Source organism: Lissotriton helveticus, chromosome 2_1 (assembly GCF_964261635.1).
Source record: "Lissotriton helveticus chromosome 2_1, aLisHel1.1, whole genome shotgun sequence".
Taxonomy (NCBI): domain Eukaryota; kingdom Metazoa; phylum Chordata; class Amphibia; order Caudata; family Salamandridae; genus Lissotriton; species Lissotriton helveticus.
The window spans coordinates 1,542,931,374-1,542,951,624 of record NC_136059.1 but is presented as its reverse complement, the minus strand read 5'-3'; the positions used below and the strand labels follow the sequence as shown (position 1 = coordinate 1,542,951,624).

General features: G+C 49.7%; 1 protein-coding gene across 4 annotated transcripts in view; it reads left to right on the top strand.

Annotated features, from left to right (window-relative positions):
- Positions 1 to 20,251, top strand: part of GTF2E2 (general transcription factor IIE subunit 2) — a 297,176-nt gene that overhangs the window by 32,626 nt on the left and 244,299 nt on the right. The window contains exons 2-3 of one of the 4 annotated variants that reach the window (XM_078676501.1): positions 12,440 to 12,543; positions 13,711 to 13,877. In XM_078676501.1, coding sequence (XP_078532627.1) covers positions 13,718 to 13,877 — 160 coding nt within the window. In that variant the 5' untranslated portion in view covers positions 12,440 to 12,543; positions 13,711 to 13,717. The remainder of the gene's footprint in view (positions 1 to 12,439; positions 12,544 to 13,710; positions 13,878 to 20,251) is intronic. The other 3 variants (XM_078676502.1, XM_078676499.1, XM_078676500.1) reach the window with 3 other exon arrangements.

The following is a 20,251-nucleotide window of genomic DNA, read 5'->3' as shown; positions in this document are numbered from 1 at the left end:
AGGAGGGGAGGAAAAACGGGATAGCTGATACTACTTTGAAGTATGGTTTGATAAATACTCGTTCCTTGCAGAGGCACAATCTAGAAATATTTTCGTTATTACAGGATGGTGGGGTTGATATCCTTGGGGTCACGGAAACTTGGCTTGAGGATTCTTCTACCCCAGATCTGGTGGCCTCTCTCCCCCAAACTTTAAGGCTATCTGGCTTAATCGCACGGGTACCAAGAGAGGAGGGGGGGGTGCGTTCCTTTATAACAATCGGAGGACAGAAAGAGTATGCGCGGAAAGCTGTGGGGGAGCAGTGGTTCTAGGCGTGAAATTTGAGACGGGCACTACCTGTTGGGTCATCTTACTGCTGTATCGTCCTCCCTGGGCTAAACCAACTTTTCTGGATCTCTTTGTGGAAATCGTTCATGACCTCAGATCCCGTTATGAGAACCTGATGGTAATGGGAGATTTTAACTTTCACTGGGAGCTCTCCCCAAAGGAAGGGCAAGCTTTTCGTCTAGAAGAGGCCTTAATGGCCTTAGGTATGACTCAACTAGTGACCGGCCCTTCCCACGATAAGGGTCATACCTTAGAGTTGGTATGGACTACAGATTCTATCTCGGGCCATATTATTACCGCACTGTGTGCCTGGTCTGACCATCATTTAATCACGGGCCAGAGGAAGATCCACAGGGGTGGAAACAGTCAGAGAACGGTGCGGAAAACTGTAAGGAGATGGAATCACATAAATAAGGAAGAGCTGGTTGGCCATTTATTAAATTTCACCGACTTAAATATAGCTAATGAGAATATCGAGGCTGGCAGTCAAAAGCTATTTGATAAACTGAAGAAAGCCATTGACGCTGTTGCTCCGGCGAGAAAGGTGAAATGGGTGGATAGAGGGATGGGAGCACCCTGGTTCGACGATACTTTAAGAACTAGAAACAGGCTCTCCGGAAGGTGGAGAGAGCCTGGATGAGGGATTATTACACTAATGCCCAGAACCTATATGTGCAGGAGCTTGCACATTCAAAAGGCTATCTTGGCTCGCAAAGCAGAGTTTTTTGAGACCAGAATAGCGTCAGCTCGGGTCCCGCAGAAAGAAATCTTCAAAGTACTCAGGGAATTGAGAAATATCAAAGAGCAGAAACCGGAGTTCTCTCAGGAAGACTGTCAGAACTTCCAGGATTTCTTTATAAGTAAAATTGAAGATCTTCAGGGTGAAATATCTCGGACTCCAATTTTTGACTGTCCATTACATACTATGCCAGACACACCTGACGTACACCAATTCCTTAACACTTTACCCTTGATTACTAAGGAGATGTTTGCTAGTTTGGTGGAGAGAGTGAATTCAGGCTCTCAGGTGGACCCTTGCCCTCCTAGTGTTTTTAAGCTCGCTATATCGGGGTTTGAAGAGGATGTTCTTACCCTCTTAAATAGGTCTTTGGAGATGGGACAGGTTCCAACTTCCTTCAAAGAAGCTCGGCTGATCCCGCTTCTTAAGAAACCTGGGGCCGATGCTAAAAATGTAAAGAACTATAGGCCCATCTCCCAATTACCCTTTCTAGCTAAAGTGATTGAGCAGCATGTTCTGACGCATCTTTCGAAACATCTGGAGACCAACGACCTGTTAGAGCGAAATCAAGCTGGCTTTCGAAAACATCATAGTACGGAGCTGGTGATGGTATCCATTTTGGATGAATTAAGATGCAGAGCTGACAAGAAGATCTCCGGGGCCTTGCTGCTCTTAGATCTCTCCGCCGCGTTTGATACGGTGTGTCATAATCTACTGTTGAAACGTCTGAGAGATCTGGGCATCGGGGGGACCGCGCTAGGCTGGCTAACTTCATTCCTGCAGGGAAGATCACAGAGGGTCCAGTTGTCAGACCTGGTATCCACATCAGCAGCCTTAACCTGTGGAGTTCCGCAGGGTTCGGCCCTTTCACCGCTCCTTTTTAATATATACTTACAGCCTCTGATTTCTGCTCTTAATCATATGGAGTGTCAGATTTACAACTATGCCGACGACACACAGATTATCATACAAATTGAGGATTCTTCTGGAGCCCAGGCTAGGCTGCATAACGTCTTAAAGTTCACGAGTAACTGGATGTCCACCAACTCCTTGAAGATCAATCCAGAGAAGACTGAAGTGTTGCCCATCACCATCTCGGGCAACCCGTGGAACGATCGCTTCTGGCCTAAGGAGTTGGGTAGGACCCCGGCACCAGCTAGGGTGGTGAAAAGCCTGGGCATCCATATTGATGGTAATCTATCCATGAAAAATCAAGTGTCGTCTGTGGTGGGCAAATGCGTTGGCCTCCTTAGGCAGTTGCGTAAAATTTCGCAGATGCTGTCCTTCTCTACTTTAAGGACTGTGGTGTCCGCAATGATTTTAGGACGTTTGGATTATGGAAATGCCCTCTATGTTGGGCTCCCTCAGCAACAACTCTCAAGACTGCAAATAGTGATGAACAATGCAGCGAGACTGATTTTTGGTAAAACTAGAAGTACGCATGCCTCTCCTCTTCTATGCCAATTACATTGGCTCCCCATTAGGCAGAGGATTTTATTCAAAGGTCTGTGCATCGCGCATAAGGCAGTCTATGGCAATGCTCCTAGCTATATTAAAGCCAGGCTGGTACAGTACATTCCTAGAAGGACCCTGCGCTCGTCTGAGGATACTCTTCTGGTCAGCCCTCGCTACCGCATGGCTACCTTTGGTGGACGTGCTTTTTCAACTACCCTACCGGCAGCTTGGAATAAACTACCACTCTGCCTACGGAAAGAACCGAATCTACTGCCTTTTAGGCGACTGTTAAAAACTGTACTTTTCCGAGAAGCGTGGGGTTTGATATAATCTGGTTACTAGTTCTCTGTAATGATCAGTCTTTTTCAAGTACAAGCACTTAGAGACCAACCGGTGATAATGCGCTATATAAATTGAAATAAATAAAAAAAAAAAAAAAAAATAGACCGGGTTTGGGAATCTGCTGTCTGTGGCAACAAGGGCTCATGATATAGCTGTAAAGGATTCCATGGGCTGTTGGCTTATTATGTGACTCCTGACTGTCAGGATAGAGAAGTGAGCCATTGCATTGGAACACAGAACTAAGCATAAATAGAAGAAATGTTTAAAGACAAAAGAAGGTAGAAAGAAGAGTTTGTACCATTAGCTAATTTCTCATGGCAGATCCTCCCTTTTTTGGTGTCTGGTCCATTCTTTTCTTTTGACATACAATTCAACTGGAGGGAAAGAAAAAGCAATACATTTTAATTTGTTTTCTTCTCAGAGAGGGCATTAGCATTAAAGCATAGGCTCTAATTCTTTTCCAGGTCAAGCTGATAGGTCTGGTTACAGTTAGGTCCAGCAATTACTTGATGAAGCACTGACCAAGGTGCAGGCTCCTGGAGCCTGGAAGATGCGGGGACTTCCAGTTGTGGCAAGCATGTGCACAATGAGGAGGTGGAATATATTCTACAGCGCTGCCTGAAAGATCTAGGTTTTCCAGCTCTGGAGCGGGCTGCGGATTCTTCCCGGTTCCTACCTCCTCACTGTGATGAGCTTTCAGGACTGGCTATTCCCTTGCACCGCTTGGGCTCTGATTCTAAGGGAAAGGCACGATCAGGTTCATCTGATGGGACCTCGTTTCATGCACTCCATATGCGTCTTGAAGAATGCAACACTGTTAATCAGTCCCTGAAAAATAGTTTGGTGTTGGCTGGTTTGACTTGATGCATTTCTGTGAATCCTGATGACTGTACCATAATGAATGCTGTGAATAAGCACATTGTAGGTCCTTGAGGATGACCCTTTGGGAACAAAGTGGGCTTGAGGACTGAGACTTAAGCAGCATATACTGCTCATTATGTAGTGGAAGTCTTCGATTAGTTGTCTGGGGCCATGCAGGAGAGTGAATACCTCTGACTTGCCGGCATAGGTGGTCCAGTAGGCATGGTTACTGTCTGATATCTTGTATAATGGTCCAAGGGCTCCATTGTTGACTTTGGTAGTGGCTTTCTGGATGAGATGTCTCCAGCCAAAGTGTCCATGGTAAGTACACGCTGTGCTTATTGCAGGTGTGCTCTCTTCCTCTCTGCTGCATGCACATGCTCATATTCTCCGTTATCTATGTAGTACCTTATCTCGATCGGTGTCCATCGCGGCCACTCCGTCACATAATCGTGTCAACTAACACCACCCATAAAGGCCTAAATCCATTAAGTACTTTGGTCTTCCACCTTTTGTTTACCAAACCAGTTTGTGGTTTAGTTTTACTTGTATCTAGTCCCATTTTTGTCACATGGACCTTATCAACATTGGTTTATTCTGGCCCTGCTTATTGAATGGAGCGGTGTCGCCCCAGTCCTTCGTTCTCCTTAATGTAAGTTTTTTTCTTTAATGGAGATGCGGGCATCACTTGCTTCATTCACTGTATGTCGTTTAGTTCTATTGATTCGTTCTAATTCATTTACGTTGGTTCACCTAATTTAGCTTTTCATTTTTGAACCAAGAAGATGAGTTTGAATCCTTTCCTTTCAGCTATTCCGCCATGCTGTAAACAATTCCTCTAACTAATTGTTTTAGGTTTAAAGTATTTTATTCATGACAACATGTAAGGACAAACAAACATTTCAAGAGAGAGTAGCAGGGCGGAAAAGCAAGTGTCCAAAAGTACCGCTAATGAATAGCCATCCGTTAACTCCGCCTGCGCTCTGATAGAAGGCTCTAGTCGCCTCAACATGTTATGATATTACCCACGAAACCCCCCCACCCAACATGCCCCCCCAACACCCGAACTCCCATCCCCCCCTCCCAATCCCACCCCCGTCCAGTGCACAGTCCCCGAGCTCAACATACATCAGCGCTACAATACGAAGGAGAGAAACTCACAGGAAGATTAAGGGGCAGACTCCACCTGGGCTGGAAGCCGCAAAAGCCGGAGATATCTGGGACAGGTAAGTTCCTTAAATTCAGTAAGCAATAGGGAGTGAAATGGCTGCCAGAGCTCCCTAAACTGGTCCACATCACCCGCCACCGTGAGGGACAGCTTCTCCATACCCAACACATGCCACAATCTGTGGAGCCAGCCAGTGATAGACGGGACTGTAGCAGTGTGCCAATGAATCAGAATGTTCTGAACCGCGGAGCCCAGAGCTATAGCTATTTGTCTTCCCCTGCGGGAACGAAGGGGGTACATCAGATCATTCGGAAGTCCCAGCAGGGTATAGGCAGGGAAACGTGGCAGTTCAATTTCAAAAGCAGAATCAATTTCATCCAACACTTCCGTCCAGTAAAGTTCTAGGAGCGGGCAATCCCACAGTACATGCGTAAGAGTACCCTTATGTCCACACCCCCGCCAACACGCATCCGCTTTACTACGGTCAAACTCATGCACTCGTTCCGGTGTGTAATACCAATAGGTAGAGATTTTAGTCAAGGTATCTGTGAGTCCCATGTGGTAGGCTGAGTGCCGTGCTCTATAGGCTATGTGTTCCCATTCCTTAGGGCTCAGCGTCCTCCCTAGCTCCCTCTCCCAACGCTCTCTCCCAGGGTGATAAAAGTGTGTTGCCGGGGGCTGCAGCAGCTTGTACAAGTCAGTAATCAGTTTGGAGTCCGAAGTCCGTGTCATGAGCCAGTGCTCATAAGGGGAAAAAGGCCGATCGGCCGTCTCTCGTACTTGCGGGTGGAGGGCCCAGTGGCGGGCCTGCATGTAATGAAGTCGCTCCGTTTCCGGAAGTGAGAACTCCTGGCGAAGTTGGGGAAAAGGAACCACCCCGTCAGGGCCATAAAGATGACACAAGGCTCTGCACCCCGCCCGTTGCCACCTCGCAAACGCTCCTCGTTCCATCCCCGGGGTAAAGTCTGGATTGTCCACCAGCGGAGTAAGTGGTGACGGGAACGTGGTGAGGTCACGTAGAACGCTCGTAGCATCCCACACCCGCAGTGGCACCCCCGTAACAAAAGAGGCATAGAGATTTTTGGGCCGATGTGGGCGACGCAGGAAGGGGATGTCCTGCAGCGGTCTCCCAGCCACCGCCTGATCCTGGAAGAGCCAATGCTTATCAGACTCCCACCTACTCCATTCCACCAGGAAACGCAGCTGTGCTGCCTGGAAGTATTTGCGGAAGTCTGGGATACCCAGTCCACCCGCCTCCGGGGCCAGCAGCGAGAGGGCCCTACGCAATCTAGGCTTCTTCCCCTGCCAGACAAACCGAGAAACGTCGGCCTGTAATTGCGAGATCCATCCTCCGGGCGGTTGGAGCGGCAAGGCCCGAAAGAGATATAACACCTGAGGTAGAATCGTCATTTTAACAGCAGCTATCCTGCCAAGCCAGGAAAAAGCGCCTCGATTCCATCGGCCCAGTTCCTCCTTGATCTTGGCCCCCAGGTCTCGATAGTTTGTCGACACCATCGCCGCCACGGTAGGTGCAATCTGGATGCCCAAATAGGGCACTGCGTCCGAGGACCACAACATGGGAAACCGCTGCTGCAAACAGGCCCTAGTGACCGGGTCAAGGGAGATATCCAGCGCTGCCGATTTACCCATGTTCATCCGAAATCCAGACACCGCGCCAAAAGAGGATAGTTCCTCCATGCATGCCGGGAGAGCCACGGCGGGCCTGTCAATAGACAATATAACATCATCAGCGTAAAGGCTAACAGCGTGTGTGAAGGCCCCCATCCGGATGCCGGTCACTCGCGGGTTATCTCGCACCCGCTGGGCAAAAGGCTCCATGTAGAGCGCGAAAAGCAAAGGTGAAAGCGGGCAACCCTGCCTGGTGCCCCGTTCAATGTCGAAGGAGGCAGAAGCGTGCCCATTAACGCGGACCACCGCCGATGGACGAACGTAGCAATTAAGGATCATGGTGCGGAATTTCTCACCCATACCCGCTTTCATGAGCACCCGCTCCAGGTAAGGCCAGTGGACCCGGTCAAACGCTTTCTCTGCGTCCACCGCCAACATCATTCGCTCCCCCGGAACCCGAGAGGCCTTCTCCAGCAAATGAACAATTCGTTTCGTATTGTCCACAGTCTGCCGCCCCGGGACAAAACCCGCCTGGTCAGGATCGATAAGGCCGGGCAGATGGAGAGCTAGTCTAGCAGCAAGTATCCCCGTATACAGTTTTAAATCAATATTCAGAAGGGAGATCGGCCGGTAGGATCCACATTGCCTCGGGTCCTTACCTGGCTTAGGGATAACCGAGATCGAGGCCCTGAGCAGATCAGGTGGAATGGCCCCGGCCTCCGCAAAGGAGTTGAAGAGGCGCGTCAGGATGGGTGCCAGCGTCATGCAAAATGTTTTATAATACAGCGCAATGTAGCCGTCCGGGCCCGGTGCCTTTCCGTGCTTGAGTCGGGCAATGGCCGAAACTACTTCTTCGATCCTAATGTCCCTGTCCAGATAGTCCGCCTGCACAGGGTCCAGAGAGGGAAGTGCGATCGAGGCCAGATAAGTGTCCATCGCCGCCTCATCCGGAGGATCCCCGGTATAGAGGTCTTTGTAAAAGCCCCGAAAGACTGCAGCTATCCGCTCGTCTTCAGTTTCCGGCAAGCCCATCGGGCCAGAGATCTCCTTGACCAACTGGCTCTGCCGCGCCACACGGAGCCTATTTGCCAACAACTTGCCACAGCGGTCCCCTCCAGTATAAAAGGCGTGTCGCAACCGCAAAGCGGCGTACTCCGCCCGGTCGAGGTCCAGGGCCGCCAGGAGCTTCCTGGCTTCCTTGAGTTGCCGCCAAATTCGGGGGGCCCCGGTTCTGCGATGGATCTGTTCCAGTTCCCTAACACGATCTGTGAGTTCATCTCTCTTGGCCTGCCGCTCCTTATTGTCCGCCGAGGAAATCGCTATAAATTCCCCTCTGATGACTGCCTTCAAAGCCGCCCATTGCGTGGCCCGACTAGTGTCCGCATTATCGTTATGGGATTGAAATTCCTGAATCGACTTTTCAATGCGAGCCACCACTTCCGCCCTATGCAGCAGCGTATCCCGGAGGCGCCACGTCCGTGGGCGGAGCGCTGACGGGGGCATAGTTAACAGGACCTCGACCGGGGCATGGTCCGAGAGGGAGATCACACCCATTTCAGAACCAGATGCTAACGCTTTCACTGGGGAGGTAACCAACAGGTGATCTAACCGTGCGTATGTTTTGTGGGCATGAGAATAGTACGAGTAGTCCCTATCCGTCGGATGCAAATGTCGCCATATATCAAGTAGGTCCACCTCGTCCAGCTGAGCCTTGCGGTCCGCCGAGAGTTCTCCAACCTGAGGGGAGCGTTGCGCCGACCTATCCAGCGCAGAGTCGAAGACAATATTGTAGTCTCCCCCGAGTATGACATGTCTATCCTGGGAAGATGTGACCTCCTCGATCGCCGCCTGAAGAAAGCGGTCCTGACGGTCATTAGGACTATAGAGGGACCCTATCGTGAAGAAGAGACCTCCAATTCGAAATCGATAAGCCAGCACCCTACCCATCTGTTCAGCAAATTTGTGGAGAACCTCCCCCCGGAAACGCCGCGCCACCAGAATCGCCACCCCAGCTGTTTTAGTGGTGCATGAGGAAAAGAATTGTGAGGGGAACTTGTGTGAGCGGAGTCTATGAGTGTCCCGTGACAGTAGGTGCGTCTCCTGGAGGAGACAGATATCTGCCTGTGTGTTCTCTAAAAGTGAAAGGACGGCCCGCCTCTTCACGGGATTATTCAGACCCCGGACATTCAGGGTCACTACCTTACAAGTGGTTGGAGGCATGAGTGGTGTTGTAGTAGAAAGCAACAAGGACCCACCGCAAAGACAGGAGGACAAGAGCGTCAGTCAGCCCATGGTGCAGCAGAGTACCATGCATAGAATATTGACACAAAAAGCAGACCGCACCAGGCAAACCATAAAGCAGGCCACCTAACCAGCAGCTCACTGCCCTCAAGAAACTTCCGATAACCCCCCCCTCCTCTCCCCAACATCCATGCCAAGCAGAGAGGCAGATCGCCCCGTTGAAGCCATATCCAATCAGAAGCAGATCAAAAAGCACAGACAAAGTCAAAATGACCAGGAACCCCCGCGTGCACTGGACGACCCTCCCTCCCCATCCCAAACCCCCAGACCCCATCCCCCACTCTGTTCCCCAACTCCCCTTGCCCCCCTCAACTGTCCCCCGTCCTCCCCACCCACCCTCTCGCAGCCAGCCCCCTCCCGTAACTGGGACCGGATCAACAACTTGAAACACCCCCCTCTCTACCCCCCCAAAAACTTGTAGACCCATTGTCCCAGTCCGGTCCTTATCGGACAAGCCCGTGGAAAGTCAGAAAAAGTGGACGTCCAGCCACCTCGCACCCCCATTCCCCCCACCCCCCCAGACCCTCAAACCTGCAGCTCCATCACAGCGATGTCGATCTCCCCCCGGAGTTCACTTATGCTGTCAGCGCCACCCCAGTTGCAGTATCAGCTCCAGTTCCATCCTGTACTGCTGCATCCGACTCCGCTCGGGCCATAGGAGAGTCCGGCCGCGACAAGGAAGCAGATGATCGCTGGCCGGGGACTGTCTGCCAACCGTCTCTAGTAATACGGCTCCGGTGCGGTGTGTGAGCTCCGTCCTCAGTGGCTGTGATCCCCAGCACTCCACACGTGTCCTGAAGAGAACGCAACTGGTGCAAGGTTCCGTTCCACCTGAAAATGAGCCGGAAGGGATGTCCCCAGGAATATTGAGTGCCATGTTCCCTGAGAAAGTCAGTCGCAATTTTAAAAGCTTTGCGTTTTTGCAGAGTAGATGCGGCCAGATCTTGATAGAGAGCTATCCGGTGGCCTCTGAATTCCAGGGAGGGTCTCCTCCGGGCTTCCCTCAGTATCCGCTCCTTCAAGGATAGTCTGGCAGAAAAGCCAAGATGTCAGGAGGAGGCGCTGAATTCCGGCGTTTCAGACCTACCCTGTGCGCCCTGTCAATCCGAATGGCAAAGTCAGCCGGTTCCCCCAGCACCTCTCTGAACAGCTCCCCGAGGTAGGTTGCCACATCTTCCCCCTCTTCCCGGGACGGCACGCCCCGGACGCGGATGTTGTTTCTCCTGGAGCGATTCTCAAGGTCCTCTGTGTGCGCCTGCAGGTCAAGGTGCTGTTCCCGGAGTCAGACGACCTCCTGTTGCAACTGTGTGATTTCTTCGTCCCTAGCGTGGCCTGCTTCTTCCACCGTGGACACTCTGTCACCGAGACCGTCCACCTCCCTCCGTATCTCACGGACCTCACCTGCGACCTCCTGCTTAAGCGTCTGAAAATCGTCCCTCAATGAGCTGAAGAGGGACTCTAGGAAGGACCTCGTAACTGGGGGTTCTCCCCCACTCGCTCCTTGGGCACCGCTCGAGTGGGGTGGGGATGGGTGACCTCGGTCCTGTCTTGCAGTGCTCCGGTTCAGCATCTCTGGCAGTGTGCGGTCCCCCTTCCGGGACCCCTTGTTGTTCGACATGCCGGCTCTCGAGGTGCTCTCCGGAAAATCCAACAGCCCAATCCCAGGTGCAACTTCGGAAGCACGCTGCCGGACTCCCACCACCGGTCCGCTTCCTCGGCGATAGACCACCCTCCCGGGCCTCCAGCACCAATCCGCCCTGCTCTGCTCTCCTCTCTCACTGCACAAGCCTCGCGGCCTCGGGCTCGGCGTCGCTCACGGCACCGAGGGATCGCCCTGCAAGCTAGGCCACAGCAGACCCTCAGGGGCCACGTGGGGGTTGCAGTAGTGTCCGGGCGGTTCTTCCCGTCTCCCACGGTCAGGCCCAGAATGCCACCAGGGATCCCCTTGACGAAGGGGCCTGTCCCAGTTCTACCCCGGTGGCCAAGCGCAAAGGCGGGCAGAAACACAGAAGCCCAACTCCCGGTCCCCGGTGGCCTCGAGGGGCGATGGCTGCCACAGTCTTCTCCGTTGTTCCCCAACTGCCCGACTCACCACAGGGTTCCGCTTCCGCCCAGAAGCGCCGCTCCGCGCTCTGCAATGTCTACCGGGGGGCCGGGGGGGCCACTGCTGTGCAGCGTCTCTGAGGCTGGAGCGCAGGCCGAAGCCACGGCCTCGCGTAGCAGGAGGCCCCAGGTCCGGCACCTCTCTTTCTGTACCCCTGCACCAGCCAGTCCACGCCCCGACGGGGTGTCGCAATACCAGGCAGGTCCGTCCGGGTCCGGTAGGCAGGGCCCACAGTGCTCCTCGACCCGCCTAGGGGCCGTCAAAGTGGTCGAGGCCTATGACCAGGCCCAATCCCCGGCCTCGCGTGATGTCCGACGCCGGCCCGGCGTCGGAGTCTCTATGGCTCCCGGTCCTGGAGCCCAGGCCCCCGGCCCCTGCTGCAAGGAGAGGCCCAAGAAGCCAGGACAAGCGGGCAGGGTCAGCGACGCTGCAGCAATCACCCGGCCGACGTCTATGGCTGGGCAGGGCCCGTTTCTTCACCAGGCCGCATGCTGGGCCTCGCTCGCTCTCCGCAACGGCGCCCCGTCCGGCGTCCGCCCAGTGCCCCAAGGGGGGGTCCGGTGATCTCCCAGATGCTCCTCCAGTGCAGCGGGCCCCCGCTCTGTGCAATGCAGCGTCCCGGGGGGAGGATTAGCGCATGTACAGCAGGCTTAGGGTCCAGGGATGGCGGAGCTCACCGGGAGTGCGACTACTCAGCCCGCCATCTTGGCCACGCCTAACTAATTGTTTTAAAATGTTTCAGTTGCATAGGTACCTTTACTTCTCCTCCGTTCATTCTTCGTCCTGGTGGCGATCCTTCTATTCATTTCCAGTTTGAGGTGCCATCTTTAATTACTAGTATAGCCTTTGAACTCTCTGGTTTTAACCATTGAATCACTCTTACTATGATTTTTGTTTATAAATTGTCAATTATGGCCTTTGTTTTTTTTAATCATATTTTGGCTCTACGTCACCATTAGCACTGTATGTTCACTTTTTTCACTTAGCATGCCCATCATCATCATTTAAATGTTTTTTGTGTCTATAACGTTACTCATTGAAACATAAGCTATGTCTCAACTTGATTCAGTGTCAAGGTCCGTTATTAACTGCTTTTCCTATTTAATGTTATTTATTGATTAGTGATTATATTCAGTGCATCACTTTATTATTATTATTATTATTATTATTATTATTTTCTTTATTGTTTTCTTCAGTGGACATTGTTGCTAAAGACGTACAGTTACCCAGGTTTCACTGAGAGTCTATTGGTTGCTTCTATAATTTCATTACTTGCTCTCATGATGAGAGACTGGAAGGCAGTGTTTTTAAGATGACCTTTTGGAGGTACTAAGTTCTTTGTGGACCAGCTTGAACAAATGGTCTCTAAAGCCTTTAAGGATAGAAAGCATTTGTTGTCCTTCAATCGAGAGGGTTCCGGCTCCTCCCGCACTGGTGATTGAGAGTGAATGTCATAACCTTTGTAGATGCTAGTAAAGGATATCCAGGTTAATCCCTCCTTCTTCCCATGCAGGGCCTGCTCATGGCATCGTGTGTTGAAGGGGAAGGGTAGCTGGAAGAGAGAGAGGGAGACTCATTCTCGCTTGGAAAACCGAGAGTGGAATAGCAGGACATATGGTAATGGCATAGGGTCCCGAACTGTAGTCAATGGACAGTCGTCAAAGTTTTCCTGTCATAGTGTTTTCAGCCTTTGCATTCTGGGAAGAAATTGAATACAATACCTTTATTCAGCAGGTCACCACAATCCGTTCTGAACTAGGTTGCGTGGTGATCCCAGGACTCTCGTGTTTGTGACATAGCTAAGCCTTTTTGTCCAACCAGGAAACAGATGTCACTTCAGTAGAGTTTGACCATCATTCAGCAGGGTTATGTTATTGTATACAATTCCGTCTTGAGATCCCAGACTCCTCTCTATTTTTTTTCGTTAACAGCGGCAATGGGGTGGCATTTTGTCTTTGCTACTGAAAAAGCTGTGACCCTGTTTCTGTGGAAGAGCAGGATTTGGAGGTCTACTCCTTTCTGTTTCTGGTGGAGGAAATTAACAGGGTTTGACACCATTCTAGATGTGAAAAATGACTGAGAAACCTCTCTGGTTTAGGGATGTTTCTGTCACCGGTTCATGGTACTCAATTTGACCTTTGGAAGACTAGAGGGCTGAGCCTGCCCTGCTGGAATTGAAACCTTTTACCTATCACCGCCAAGGAACTTCTGTCACTCCTCTATTCTGTGCGAGGTCACAGGTGGAGTGGGCTTGGAGGATAAATGCTCTTTCTTGACTTTATCCATAGCTTATTCTTTAGGCTTCTCCTACCCCCGTTCCCAATGATAATCAAGGTTCTGGCTGGAATATGAACAAAAGGGGCTGCAGGGATTCTATTTGTGTCCACTTCTCTGCTAGGTCTTATTGAGAACAGGCCTCAAGTGGGTTTTCCATCTCTTCCTTCTCCACCAAGGTGCTACAGTTTGATGCAGGAAGTCCTGGTTAACAGATGGAATCAGAGTGAACTTGTGCGGCCCCATTCTGTGCTAGTCTAGGACTGTAAACTTACAGAAAATTTATTTGCTGTGTTCTGTCTCAGATGCATTTTCTAAAATTGTTCTTGAACTGTAGGCAGACAGCAAAGTTGGCTGACTTCATTGTGTACAATAGACATTTATTAAATGTTACATTTTCACTATTCTAGTTGAACATTGATTAAATATTTATTATTGGTGGGCATGTTTTGTTCACATTTCCATTACTTTCCATACAGTCTTCTCATTATTTTTGTTCTGTTAACTCAGCAGAAATATGGATCCAGCACTGCTAAAAGACCGAGAGCTTTTTAAGAAAAGAGCACTCACCACTCCAGCTGTAGAAAAGCGCCCTGCTCCTTCATCCTCTGACTCTTCTAAAAAGAAGAAATCTAAGTTAGACCCTGGTGGCACCCCTGGTGCGAAACAAAGTTCAGGTGAGTGTGTTAACTGCTACCAAAACTGTGGTAAATTTTTATGTTGTGGATGGTATGTTGGACAGCTATAGCATACGAAACGCTTCACTTGAAGCCCTTGGAGAAATTCCAGGTCCCTGTTCAAGTTTAGAACTGTCATTGAAATGGGGTAAGTCGTTCTTAATTGAATTTAATTTAATTTAATTGCGGGTTTATATAGCGCTAGGAATCGACTCCCGGAGGAGTATCTCCACGCTTCGACCGCTGGGGAACCCGTCCTGGCTCACCCTGAGAGATGGTCCCTGATGGGTATCTCTAAGGTGCGACCAAGCATCCCCGGCGGTCTGGGGGGGCCGTTGTGAAGATGAGGCAAGCTGATGCCCAGAGTTGCCGAGTGTGGTTTCTGACTAGAGTAGGCACCGAGGCGAGAATTATCGAGTCCGCTGACCCTGGTCCACGACCCTGCCGCGTCGGGAATCGAACCCTGGTCCCGGGCCGTTCTCTGCTTACAGGTCTGCCGCCTCTAACCAGTGAGCCACACTTCTCCACTTAGTGATCGGAAGCGGTAAGGCTAGTCTGATGTTTATGATCTATAGTTATTTGTGAAAGACTTTGCAACACTTCTTTCTGTTTTAGTAGATGTCAACACCACCTGAAACCTCAAAAAGCTGGAACAATTAGCCACTGATCATAAATTTTAAAATTGTTCTATAATTCAAATTTAGAGAAATCTTGCTCCAGTTTGTGTTAGTTAGTGATGATATATGCCCAAATAGAGTCCAGATTTTACCTACATATTGACTTCTTCAGTGCCTTATCTAATTTGTTATGAAATAAACAGAACAGGAATTAATCAGAGCTGCATTTGAGGTAGGCTAAAGCACACTTAAGAAAACAACCACTATGAAGTTATATTACTCTCTCACTTTACGCGGACTACGTGCTTTTCTATATTCGAGACATATGGCACGGAATAGCAGAGACTGGGGATATCCTAGAGGAGTTCCGCGCAGCATCAGGTTTGGGACTTAACTCAGCTAAGTCGTGTCTGTTTCCCTTTAGCCCAGCCTGCCCACTGCAGCTCCTGACAGTGAATACACATCCGCTACGATGGGAACCATTCACTTTCTGATACTTAGGTATCCACATCTATCCTACCAAGCAGGACGTCATTGATGGCAATCTTACCAGAGCCATTGCCTGCCTGCGCCATCAACTTATGTTCTGGAGCATGCTCCCGTTCACTGTTCAAGGTTGAGTATCCCTATCCAAAACAGTGATGCTCCTACTATAATATTTCACAACCCCCCTGTGCACGTACCCCATTCCACTTTCTACACACGGCATAGCATGCTGGGGAGCTTTCTCCTAAACTTTATTTCAATGGAAAAAGGTGCCCCTAACTTTGAGCACTATTATCTGACGGCGCAATCGCAATGGCCATATCGATGGCTAGCGGGACGACTTCTAGAAGACCAAGGATGTCCCACACCGGACCGAGCACAGTGCATAGTGCAAGAGATATTCCTACTGCAGCGTAAAGCCCCTAGGCAGTCCAACAACATCCTCCACATAGCGCACACCAGCTACCACTGGAGTCTGCAACTGATACCAGCCTTCACATCTTACACGCCAGAGTTCCGTATTAGCTCTGTCTGCCCCTTCAGGGACTTGATTGTAAGGGAGGGTCTTGATACATGGGAAACTGCTGGGGTTGATCTCCCTCGATGCCCTAGTCCAAAACACTGTGCTCATACCCTTCGCGCAGTTGCAGGCAGTCTATAATTTACCTATGGGCTACTTCCTGGCATATAACACTCTAGCGGCCGAACTGCAGCGACTCTGCCAGGCAACTGACACAGATCTGGAACTGTTCCCCTTAGTCCACACCTCCACACCATAGGCATTGGCTGTAGACTGATCACGTTGTTCACTAGGCCCTAGCATACACACTGCATGAGCTCTGCCGTCCACTAGGCAGAAGTGGTAGTGCTACTTTGTATGTGACCTTATGCAAAAGGAGTGGGATAGGACTTTAGCGTACTTGCGCAAACTCTCCTGTAACGCTAAATTTTAATATATCCCACATAGTATCCTGCTTAGTGTGGGCCTCACACCAGCACGACTACACAGGGCTTTCAGTTCCGCCTCCTGCTGCCCCAAATGCAGAGCGCAAGAGGCCGACATGGCCCACATGTTTTGAAGCTGCCTGGTGGTAGCAGCGCTACGCCTTGAGGTAACTGACGTGCTGACTGAAATTACGGGCTGCACAGAGCTGTGCATGAAGGGTGGCCTCTTGGGTCTCTTCTAACACAAGGTGTCAGGGAGTGCAACAGTAGCTTTTTAGATCTTGCGCTGCTCATAATCCATAGATGCATTGCTATGTACTGGAAAGCCAAGACACTGCCAGGTGTACAGTATTGGTGAGAAGCGTCTTGCAAATCGGGCAAGGCTGAATTAGTGGCCCTGACGCGAGAGGAGGCCCACGGCCTTCTCAAGGTTCCCATAGCAATGGAATGGGACGCGCTGCTACAAGAACTACATGAACTTCTGGAGGCCCTCATGGACAGAGTGAATCCTTAGTAGGCTGGTTACCCATCCTGGCATTCATGACGCCCTGCCCTACTTACTAGTTTGTCCTCTCACTGAATTGAGCCTCCCCTCGCAATTTGTAACATATGAGACACACCGTCTGATGTACTATATGCATTGCTTCGCTATACCACAAAAGCTTGCGTAGACGGGGAGTTAGTTCTTGGGGGCCAGCCCGCATATTCACTACTCCTTAATTACTCCTACTGAATGTGCAGCTGTTATGACCTGAAAGTTTTGTATTGTTTATTAACTTGTTTTAACTCAGAACCAAGACCTCCTGTTGGTCGATATTTGTCGTCATGTAACGTTTCGGCCCTCTATGGGAACAATGGACATGATTTAGTCTCTTGTATCTATATGTATATGACATGATTATGTATTGTGTTGAGAATCAATAAAAATTGGTGAAAAAAATGAAGTTATATGTTCCAGGCATATGAGCTGCAAATCTCACACTGTGCATTAGATCGCCACTTGGTGTTGGGCTCGGATGATTGCATGTTGTTGTCGTCTTGGAAGATGTAGTCACGAGATAGGTGACTCTTCCCTTGGACGATAGTGCGCATGGGCATCGACTCCATCCATAGATTGTTTTTTTCCGCCACTGGGTTCGGATGAAACTTCTCTGCTTTGGTTCGAAATCTACTTTTCAAGTAATTTGACGCGCAAAATTTTCTTCAAACTTCAACCAACCACTTTCAATACCGATAAACATTGACTCAACTTCATCAGCTCGATTCCACTCTTCGACACGGGCCGTTGGGCCGACCCACCCCGTGAGGCCTACACCTCATGGAAAGGACGGCATTCAAAAGATGCCCTGAGTGTGAAGAAAAATTTTCACACAGTGACCATCATGAGGTCTGTAACCTGTGCTTATCGCCAAAAAACGACGAACCCAGCTGCACAGCCTGTGCATCCTTTCGATCGAAAAAGACCATTCGAGATCGGAGGGCCAGTCGACGCGATATGCAGAGATCAGCTCCGGAACCGGTGGATATCTTTGACAAAGGTCCATGTGTCCCAGAAGAAGATTCCGATGAACTCCAGATCGTATCCGAGGCAGATGACTATGATGACTCCATTCCTTCGGGGCAACGCGTGAGTACCACTGCCCCTACCCCAGCCCAAACACCAAAATCGAAGGCAAAGGTCAACACTCCGCCTGCGGGTCCCAGTTGAGACCGAAAAAACACTTCGAAAGCCCCGCCATCGAGAGCCTGGCTCCGAAGAAAATAATGAAGCCTTCCGGTAGCTCCATACCGAGCAAACCGGATGTGCCGATACCACCTGCTCCCTTGGCACCGAAACAAAAAAGTCCCGGTTCCGAAAGACACTCCGAAGCCATCGACTCCGAGAGACAAAGCGGCTCCAAAAACAACCACGCCGGTTTCCGATGCCCCGAAAACAGCTTCCACTCCGAAGCCGATACCCTCGATGCCGAAACAGACAAAGCCTGCTTCCGATGCTTCCAAGTCCACAAAACAGGCTTCGGCTCCAAAAACAATATCTCTTGTGCCGAAATCTACGTCAAAGACTCAACATCAGCTCCTAAGGCTAAAGACAAGCAACAAACAGGTTCGGAACCGAAAAAATCGGCGCAGAAGGCTGTGCCTCAAGAAGAGGAGCTTTCCCAACCAGATCCTTTACAAAAAAGGATCTACATTGATCCAGAAACAGGACATGTTTCCACTACACCACACAGGAACAGGAAGTCAGATACAGCACCTACACCTCCAGTGCCTGTCAAGAAGGACTCTGCCACATCTCCTATGCACCCTTCTTCTCCTGTATCTCCTTCTCTTCCTTTAAACATTTCACCTCACAATTCTCCTCCTCATTCTCCACCACATACACCTCCTCAGGATGTTGATGAGGAGTATAGCATGGGGGGAGGGAGAGACCCAGATGACCCTTTTCTCTACCCAACAGGTTCACCAGACTGTGAGTATCCAAACCCAAATGATGTACTAGATATTCCTGACCCACATACATATCCATCTAAACCTTCTCCTCCAGAAGACAATATTGGGTTTGGACACTTAATTAATAGGGCTGCCATCTATCACAATGTCACCATGCATTCAGATGAGGCAGAGGAAGATTTTTTATTAGACACTTTTGAACACTCCCAAAAATCTGTGCAATTACTGCCAATGATTAATAAGCATGCACCAGAAGTGTTTAAAGATCCTGCACAAGCTAGAATCATAAACCCAAGGATAGAGAAAACATACAGAGCGGCTCCTGGGGACCCTGCCTACATTAAAGGACAGCTACCCTTAGACTCCCTAGTAGTTTTAAACGCTAGGAAAAGAGCAAATTCCCAAACATCAGGTGAAGCACCACCTCCTGATAAAGAATCAAAAATAATAGACGCTTCAGGGAAAAGAATAGCTGCCCAAGCTAGCAATACATGGCGCATCGCTAACACACATGCCCTCCTTGCAAGATACGACAGGGCTCACTATGATCAGTTAGAGAAGCTCTTACAACATCTACCTGACCAATATAAGGCACAAGCAAATGACCTCATACAAGAGGGTAAGCTTATATCAAATGCCACCATTAAATGCGCACTTGATGTAGCAGACTCTGCATCCAGAGCAATAAACACCAGTGTCCTCCTTAGACGTCACGCGTGGCTACGCATTTCAGGATTTAAGCAAGAAGTGCAAACTACTATCTTAAATCAACCATTCAACCAACAACAATTGTTTGGTACAGAGGTAGACACAGCACTTGAAAAAAATGAAGAAAGACACGGACACAGCAAAGTCTATGGGAGCTCTGCAGTCCACCCAGGCACGAGGCTCCTTTCGTCGCTCCTTTTACAGAGGAGGCTCCAAACAAGCTGGAGCAGACAATTCAGCCTCCTTTAAAACAAATACACAAACATCCTCCAATAGAGGATACTTTAGAGGAGGCTACAGAGGCAACAACAACAAGGGAAGAGGTAGAGGAATTAACAATAATCGAACCTCTCCCAACACAAAACAGTGACTTCCTTCTGCTTCCCCAACAACATTCCACTCCTGTAGGGGGCAGACTAACACAGTTCCTACCTGTCTGGAATTCCATCACAACAGACAAGTGGGTAAGACAAAATATACCGGATGGTTACTGTCCAGAGCTTACGTCTACCCCTCCACATATACCACCCAACAGCGTCCAATGTCCACTGAACATCTAACGCTGTTCCAACAAGAGGTTCTCTCATTAGTGCAAAAAGATGCAATAGAGCTAGTTCCATTGCAACATCAAGGAACAGGGGTTTACTCACTCTATTTCCTAATGCCCAAAAAGGATGGAACACTGAGCCCAATTCTAGACCTAAAGCCTCTCAATATGCATACACAGTCAGATCCTTTTCACATGATCACTTTACAACAAGTGCTCCCATTGTTGCAACAAGGCGATTTCCTAACCACTCTAGACCTCAAGGACGCCTACTTCCACATTCCCATACATCCTTCTCACAGGAAGTATCTCAGATTTGTACTAGAAGGACAACACTATCAATTCAAAGTCCTTCCATTCGGGGTCACAACTGCACCACAAGTGTTTACGAAGTGCCTAGCAGTAGTAGCAGCATATCTCAGAAGACACCATATCCACGTCTTCCTATACTTAGACGATTGGCTCATAAAAGCCAAGTCATTCAATCAGTGTGTCCAACACACATCTCAAGCAATTCAAACACTGCACGACTTGGGGTTCACAATCAACTACACCAAGTCACATCTCTAGCCCTCTCATGTACATCAATACCTAGGGGCTACCATAAACACAGATACAGC